The sequence below is a fragment of the Geospiza fortis genome, unplaced genomic scaffold, assembly GCF_000277835.1.
Source record: "Geospiza fortis unplaced genomic scaffold, GeoFor_1.0 scaffold408, whole genome shotgun sequence".
Lineage (NCBI taxonomy): Eukaryota > Metazoa > Chordata > Aves > Passeriformes > Thraupidae > Geospiza > Geospiza fortis.
This window is the reverse complement of record NW_005054330.1, coordinates 5,889,382-5,898,204: the sequence shown is the minus strand read 5'-3', so window position 1 is coordinate 5,898,204 and position 8,823 is coordinate 5,889,382. Positions and strand designations below refer to the sequence as shown.

Genomic DNA, 8,823 nt, shown 5'->3' with positions numbered 1-8,823 from the left:
ACACACATTTCCTTGTGGACACACACAGAGTCATATCTTATCACAGCCTTCTCACAATGACAGCTCATCCACCAAATCCATTGAGGGAGAAGAACCAGTTCCCTACATTTACTCTGTGAAATAAATGTCCCATTTGAGTGTTAAAAGTATTTTCCAGGCAATCAAAGCAAGATCTAGAAATAAAAGGCATTCTTAAATAGGAAAATTTATGCATTTGTCAGTTGTTTCCAGATACCTCCAAACTGTGGCTTGTTCTGAGATCACCAGCATGTTTAAACTTAAAAATACAACTAAATTATCTAAATAATAATAGAACTGTTTCCAAAAGGAAACTTCCATTAAGCAGGAATTAAAGTCTTTAAATATTTAGCAGGAAGTAGTCCTATAAAAGCCTTGCACTCAGCTTAGTAAAATACTAGAGAACCACCATCTGAACCACCTGGGTTTTTCAGGTACAGGCTGTTGCTTTTACTCTTGCAGTGAGTGGAATTTCTTATTCCTAATTGGATATTGCATTTCCATTTATTCAAGTTTTCCCCAGTAAAACAAGGTTTGTCTTCCCTTCTTGAGTTTCTTTTGTCATCATCTTGTGTTCCAGTCTTAAACATGAACAGGCTTGATCTGCACTTGTGCAAGAGATTGGATACTGAGGCATTAAATCTGTGAGCCCATCAGACAGGTATAATTTCAGTCTAAGATCCTGATTCCACATTTGCTCCATAAGTTGACATAAGTTGTATTCTTGTGAGCTTCCAAAATAATACTCAGAGATGTTACTTTGATGCTAAAGTGTGTTTCAGAGTAAAGGAATCGTGTGCGCTGTGACAAGGCTAATACCCAGGCAAAAACTTTTATATGGCTTTGTTAAATTTTTTTTTAAAAGTAAAATTCCTGTTGGGTGGAAGGGGTTATCCTTGATTCCCATTTCACAGAAAGTGTGATGGCAGATACCAGTTACAGGCAGAAATGGAGTTTTATATTTTTTGTAGCCTGACAAAAAATCAGAGACTTCTAAGACATTGCTGTGAGAGGTTAATGAGAACTTCACTGTGGATAACATCACCATCATTCGAGGAAGAGGCTCCTGTTTGGGAGAGGCAGCTCATCTTCTGGGAGCACAGGGGAGGAGAGGAGTGCAGTCTGGGCAGTGTCCAATGGGCAGTGTCCCTCAGGATAAGCCATGAAGAGTTTTTGGAGACTGAGATCCATGTTTAAGGTGTGTTTCAAGGCACAGGTGTTGTCTGACTCTGGAGAGGGGAGGAAAGTGAGGGATTCATTGGTGGGTATTGATGGAACAGGCAGAGATACAATCTGTCTGCAGCCCTGTTTGAGAGCCCCAGCCTCCCAGTGTTGGGATTTCTCTGCCTGAAAAGCTTTGTCTCAGGCAGTAGGTGAAGACAAAAGGAGTCTGATCTCTGCTTTCACTTCCTTCTCACAATAATTTGGGGCTGAAAGACAGCTTTTTCTTGTTTCCTGTTTACTTCTGACAGGTAGCTTTCTGGTAAAGATTAGTGGGGATAGGGAGGAGTGGAAATGGATAGAGCAACACTATTAGTCTGGAATTCTATTAAACTCCAAATAAGACACTGCTGATAGCATCCCAAAGCAGTTTCCCTTGTTGTGTCCTAGCATTTTTCTGCATGTTTGTTGATGGCATCTGAGAACTGAGACACCTTTATGAAGGAATAGGGTATGGGGAAGTTTGCAAGCTGCAGTTACTAGTATATAAATAAAACTCCTTATTTTTCTCCTTTTCCTCATTATTGTGCCTGTGGTTTTGGTATGTGGAGCATATGGATTAAATTTAGTACATTTTTATCTGGTGTGCAAACCAAATCATCATGGCCCTGACTGTTTGTTGTGCTGATATTTGATTTAATCCATGGCTGGAGAGGTTTGTAGGACCAGGGGTAACAGCTGTGGATCTGCTCAGCCTCACCAGAGGAATACTTTGCTTTCCTCAGATTATTCAGTGGGGAGGGAATTATGCTGGGTATGGCCCCTTCTGCTGAGGAGCTGCTGTGCTTGTGTTGCTCTGCAATATTTAAAAATGAGATACAGTCCTCTGCATCAGGATAAAGATAAGCTGTGTGCTTAGATGTGGTGTGCAGTGAACAATCTGTGTAGTTAGATGATATCTCTGGTTTATGGATTAGTTGTGATGAAGATGTGCATAAATAGAGGAGAAAATTCCAGTTGCTTTGAGTGGTGATGCAGTGGCACAGATACAGTGGCTGTCTAGATTGTCTAGAATTGCTTTTCCAATGTTTCAAGTGTTTGGTTAATTTATAAACTTGAAATGTGAAGATTTTGCTAATTATATTAATGGGTTTCTAAAGGAAATAATAGCATTTTCTTACTGACTTCCCTTTAATATACTTCACATTTACCTGAGAATAGCTCAGAATTGGTTGGCTTGTTTGGGGTTTTTTGGGGCTGTTTTTTTGCCTGGGGATTTCCTTAACTGAAAAGAAAAATATCTAAAGCTATTAACTCTTTCCAGGTACAGGATTCTGGTATAGGGTGTATGTATGCCCAAGCCAATATTTCCAATTAAATCTGGATTTTTTTGATCTGTGGGTTTTTTGTGTGTTTTTTTGCTTTTTGTTTGTTTGGGATTTTTTTTGTTGATTCCCAGGACAGGTATTTATATCACACTACATCCCATTTTCCTGTGTCAGCATTACCCATTACTCTTTAGGCTTTTAGTGTTAATAAACTCTCTGATCCTGTTGGGTTATACATAGCTGTAGATAGCTATTGGATGTGTTAAAAAACATCCCCCTTCCCCATGAAAAATGGAAGATTGTAGCAAGAGGAACAAATTTTTCTCCTGTTAAAAAAAAATTATATCTATCTAGATTACATTGTCTAGATTTTAATATAGTTGGAATTTAAGCCAAGGTATTTTGGAATTGTCAGTAAATACACTGCTAGAAGAAGGAAAGAAATCATGTCACATCTTCTGGAACCCTTCTTTGTTAAGTGCTTTGTTATTTGTCTGAAGTTTTCCAGAAATATCCTACTAGATAAAATATAGCAATGAAATATAATATGATCTGGTTTAATTTTAGTTGGATTCGGGGAAAGAAGTCAAAATCTCAGAACTAGAATAAAAGAAAATGAGAACTCAACTTCCAGCCCTTAAGGAATAAAATCAACTTGAAATACAGCCAGTTTTAATAATTAATTAAGTAGTTGGACATATTAACTCTGCATATGACTTTATCCATTTTGTGTTTCCCTCACCTCAGTTTTCTTGTATTTCAAAACTAGCTTAATAATTTTTTAATAGAAAATACTTGTACTAGTATATAAAATAGATGTGGAAGAAACCATGAATGTATAAAATATTTCTTGAAACTGCCTTGCTACATGGTGTGGTTAAACATAAAATTAAAAGAAATGGAAGAAAAAGTGAGTTTCTGATCTGGCAGTTAATAGAGCTCTCAGCTGTTGTAAGAGCAGTAGGTAAAACACTGTAAAAGCAAATGTTCTTTTGCTCCTTTTTGTTTGTATAAACAAATCTAAGTTCTTATTTCTGTAGCACTATAGGCACTAACATGTCCTTACAACCCAGGCTGCTCCCTCTGAAAGCCTGGTGCAAACAATGCAGGGGAAAATGTGTATTTTGAATAGGGCAGTGAGAGTGCTCAGAAACAAGCACATGATCAGATTTCTTCAGAAATGTTGTGTTTTGAAGTGTGAATCATCTCGATTTGACCCTGAACATATGGGTGGCAGGAACTCCCCTTCACCCAGCAGGGAGTAATGGCTGTTGGACTTTTCCTGCTCACAGTTTAAAAACCAAATACTGTTAATTTAGGTCTAGGAGAGGCATGGTAAAAGGCTGCCAAAATATGCATTACAGATTCTTCAAAAAGAAGTGGTTGTCATCTTTCCAGAGAGCTGAGAAGAGCTGTGTGCTCTATCCTCTACTGCTTTAGATATTTAAGTCCTTGGCTTGTGTAGGAAATTGGAACATTTACATTTGAATGTGTGGCCAACTGTGCTCAGATTTTATTTTTTCCCATTTAATGAAGTATCTTATTCACTTTTCTTTGACATCCAGGCAAGAGAGCCTCTAGAACATATTTTTAAGAGTTGAATGTGAATTGTATGGAGTTTACCAGTTTCTGAAATTCTTTTCATTAAGCTGATTTCAAGATTATTGAGGTTTCTTTCTCTTCTGTTGTGGTGATATTGGTTTTGAGTTAGGAGGTACAAATTCATCCACCCAGTGTTCAGGCCTTTCATTCATAAAACCAACTGTGAAAATGGCCCACTGTTGTTTATATTTGTCCTTCAGTTGGAGGGGACTGTGGTTGAAAGCTTTTAGTTAGTGCTGACTGAACAAATGGATGCTCCCACTTTGGCAAAGGCCTTGTTGAGTTTTTGCTTTTCACTGATTTTCCATATTGTGTTACCACACTGGTTTCTTCCCTCCTGTGTATGCAGCTGCCATCTATAATGCTGTTACTTTGATAGAATGTATTTCTTAACATTTTTCTGCCTTTCCTGGTTATACCTGGTGCTACAAATAATAATATAAGCAATTCCCAGGGACATCCATCAGGTTGCACTGCCTCCACTGCACCTCTTGGTCTGTTTTCTTCAGTACCACACTTTGAAAGCCTTTCTGAGAGTGATTAGCCTCATTGCACTTAGGGGAGATTGAGACAAAAAAAGGTCACTGTAAGTCAGCAGCAGAGTTGAGAATCCAGCCAGAACTCCTGGCTCCCAATCCAGTGCTTTAACTATGACAGTTCTCTCAAATAATAAATTACATTGCAGCATATTTATGCTCTGAACCAGATTTTTTAAAAAACCTATTTTATCTAAGACAGAAAACTCTACTCCTAATCCAAGTACATTACTATGCAAAAATATCTACCATTATAATGCTGCCCTTTTTTTGAATTAGAAAAAATGTAAAAGCTTGGCAGTAAATAATTCTGTGTGAATTGATTAATCTCCCCAGTTATACAGAAGAAGGATGGATAATTTCAAAAACCTGTGCTTACTCACATGTAATTTATTTTTCTTTCTAGGTGATTTCAGATTTGGAAGAGCAGCTGAACCAGCTCACTGAAGACAATGCAGAGCTGAACAACCAGAATTTCTTCCTGTCCAAACAACTGGACGAGGCCTCAGGGGCCAACGACGAGGTTGTGCAGCTGCGGAGTGAGGTCGATCATCTCCGTCGGGAGATCACCGAGAGGGAGATGCAGCTGACCAGCCAGAAACAAGTAAGGCTCTCTAGGTCTGCTCAGGAGCCCTTGGTGGGAGCTGGCAAAAACTCCTTTTACATCTGGAAACACATAAGACGTGATGATGCTTCCAGGGGCAGTGGCATTTAAGCCTTCCTTCCCAGGGCAGTTGAGTGAATGGAAATTTTTGGTATTTCCCATCATGTTTTTATAACATTTTATTTAGCAATCCTGCACTCTGAAGGCATTGTCATTTAGAATTACTCATTTTAATTTTGTGGCTCTGGAAATCTCAAAATGTTCATAATGAGATCGACCTGACATTATCAGGGATCACAAGTGAATGTACAGGAGCCTTGAAATAAATGGGCTGTGATTTCCCAGCTCCTGCTGGCTGCTGATTTGCATGTACTGTAATCGAAATGCTACGGCTGAAGCTGAGAGTGCACGCTTGATGTGGGATGTGAGAATTGATAGGAGGATTTATTTTTAGACTATGGAGGCCTTGAAGACAACATGTACGATGCTGGAAGAGCAAGTAATGGACTTGGAGGCCCTGAATGATGAACTGCTGGAGAAAGAGCGCCAGTGGGAAGCGTGGAGAAATGTTCTAGGGGATGAGAAGTCCCAGTTTGAATGTCGAGTTAGAGAGCTGCAGAGGATGCTGGATACTGAGAAACAGAGCAGGTCTCTCTCTCTCTTCTTTCCCTTTTATGAACTTTTATGAAAATTCTCTATAGAAGCTAGTACAAAAATTATATTTAGCATAGGATATGGGAGTTGGAGCTAAATATAAAATCTTGTGAGGTAGTTCTAAAAATGGTTTATTAGTTAATAGTCATCACTGATATTGTTCCTTTTGTTTCTTTGCAAGTGAACGATTCAAGGGGAGTGGTATTTATCATTGTAATTTATAGAATGTCTTGATTTATTATCTGCTATTTTATTTTATGAAAAAAATAGTCTTTGCTCCTGACTGTTCCTGTGGGGTCTTGAAATTTTTAAGGCTGTAGTTCTAGCAGGGGCAGGAACAGGATTATATAATATAAAAGTGTTGCAGCAAACAGTCTGGCTTTCTAATGTAACATCTTGAATTTTGAGGCAACCTCTGAAAGAGTTATTGATGCCACTGCCTGCTAGGGAGAGGTCAAGGAGTTAGGTAACATTATTTTCCATTTTAATGCAGAGTGAGAGCAGATCAGCGTATTACTGAGTCTCGCCAGGTGGTAGAACTGGCTGTCAAGGAACACAAGGCAGAGATTCTGGCCCTGCAGCAAGCACTCAAGGAACAAAAACTCAAAGCAGAGAGCCTTTCTGATAAGGTAAGTAACTTTCAATCCTAGACTTTCATAATTAGATGAAATATTTTTCCACTGATATTACTTTTAGAAATGTGGCCTTGAGCAGTTTTTTTCAAGATGTTTTAGAGACAAATTAAAAAGACTGGAGGGCATAGAATAGAATTCTATCTTCAAACCAAAGACCTCAAATTTTCTTTGAAAAAGACTAAAGCAGACAGCAGCCTATGATGCCTGGAATGAAGTCCTTCAATAACTTGGTATCTGCATTTGAACAAGCCAAAATGTCTTTTGCCTGGTTTTTCCCCAGCAACCAAAGGCTAATTGTATCACTTTTCTTCAACATGTGCTTGGTGAAGTTGAATTTAAGAGTGTGGAACTATATTTATTAGTGTTCAATGTTATTCTGACCCTCTTTCCCAGCTCAATGACCTGGAGAAGAAGCACGCCATGCTGGAGATGAACGCCCGCAGTTTACAGCAGAAGCTTGAGACAGAAAGGGAGCTCAAGCAGAGGCTTCTGGAGGAGGTAACCTTGGAGATTCATGTTAGAACTTCAGAAGGTTCCACATCTTGAGGAGGGGAGGCTGTGTGAATAAGAGTTACACATCCATCCTTCTTCTATATAACTAGGGAGATTAATCAAGTTGGAGGAGTTGTTTTCACTAAAAGTTTGCAGAGTGTGTGGCCATGTCAGGGAGCAGTAGAAGTGAGCTGCTCTTCAGGGGCAGGGGAGCTGGCAGCCAAGGGGCATATCGTGCCAGGCAAGGACAGGACCTTGCAGCCTGCAGGCTCACACCCACAGCACCTGAACAAGAGGACCAGGGCAGATTTGCTGAAGGTACTAGTGATCATTATGGAAGCCTCTAGTCACAAGGGAGGTCCTAGGTCAGACCTGCAAGGCCAGGTCTGTGCCCAGACAGACACAGCTCTGACCAGGCCAAGGGCAAGGGCCATAGCTTAAAACCAGCTCTGGAGCCATCATGCTGAGGGTGCACTCCTGGAGGCCACAGGTGAGGCTTCTCTCCCAGCTCTTGTCATTTGGGTCACAGAATTTTAATCCATGTTCACACACCTGCACCATATCAGAGTGTAATTGAATGCAGGCAACCAGTTGTGGGTGGTGGGGGAAAAGGCTCCAGAGGAGGATTTCAGGGGTGGTTATGGACAATTAGAGCCTTCTGGTATTCTTGGGGGTACTGACATGTTGCCTACTCCTTTATGCATCACCAGGAAAGATTTCTGGCTCTTGCTTTGTAACAGAAGTTACATTCATGGTTTTCCTAGTCAGGGACCTTGTCAAGAAAAGTGTAAATCCTAAAGGAAGTAGGAGTATTTTTTCATGTGCCCTCCTTTGGTGTTAATTGGAGACAAAGATGCAAAAAGCTGGCCATTATTTTCCTTATCTCATGTGATTATGATTGTCCTGGTTTATAGTAAAGATTATAGTTTTAATTTATTTTTACACAGTACTGAGGTGGATTCTGGTGGTTGTACAGAGAGCTTGAGAAAATAGGGTTACTACAGATTAATATAAATACACAGAATTTCTTGTTTATTCACAATGCATTCTGAAAGGAAAGGAATCTTCTAGAGTATTGTAATTTTCCAGCTTTTGAAGAATTGTGTGTTTATTTATAAGTTCTGCAATGATGATTATTTTACAAGGAGTGACAACATTTAATAGCTTTTACTTACAAACAAGAAGACAACAAACCCTAAACACTGGCCTTTGTTTTCCTTTCAACAGCAGGCAAAGCTGCAGCAACAAATGGATCTGCAGAAGAATCACATCTTCCGCCTGACTCAAGGTCTGCAAGAGGCTCTGGACCGAGCAGATCTTCTGAAGACTGAGAGAAGTGACCTGGAATATCAGCTGGAAAACATTCAGGTGAGGGTGAGGAAGCAGGGCAGTGCTCTGCCTCATTCCCTGTGAGGCTTTAGGATGTGATTTACAGTTTGTCTGTGACACTTTCTTTAGGGTATTTTTTAGCTCTGTTTTGCTCTCCAGTTGTTTGTTTCTTCTGTTAAGATGAAATTTCTTGCGTCTGTGTGTGATTCACAGGTTCTCTATTCCCATGAAAAAGTGAAAATGGAGGGCACTATTTCTCAGCAAACTAAACTCATTGATTTCCTGCAGGCAAAGATGGACCAACCAGCAAAAAAGAAAAAGGTGGGTGAAGAAGGTTTGAGAGGCATGGAATTAAATGGTTTTGTAATTAGTTATGTGCTGTGTATTCTTAATATTCTGTTTTATCTTTCTTTGTGTAACAAAATGTTGTCCTCATTTAAGACCATTCTGAGTTGGTGAACACA

The 8,823-nt window shown here is 39.6% G+C and overlaps 1 protein-coding gene across 10 annotated transcripts in view; it reads left to right on the top strand.

Annotated features, from left to right (window-relative positions):
- CIT (citron rho-interacting serine/threonine kinase) overlaps positions 1-8,823 on the top strand; it is a 68,644-nt gene that overhangs the window by 44,115 nt on the left and 15,706 nt on the right. For all 10 annotated transcript variants that reach the window (XM_031057396.1, XM_031057393.1, XM_005421478.2 and 7 more), the window contains 6 exons: positions 5,052-5,249; positions 5,704-5,897; positions 6,397-6,532; positions 6,932-7,036; positions 8,258-8,398; positions 8,573-8,680. In XM_031057396.1, coding sequence (XP_030913256.1) covers positions 5,052-5,249; positions 5,704-5,897; positions 6,397-6,532; positions 6,932-7,036; positions 8,258-8,398; positions 8,573-8,680 — 882 coding nt within the window. The remainder of the gene's footprint in view (positions 1-5,051; positions 5,250-5,703; positions 5,898-6,396; positions 6,533-6,931; positions 7,037-8,257; positions 8,399-8,572; positions 8,681-8,823) is intronic.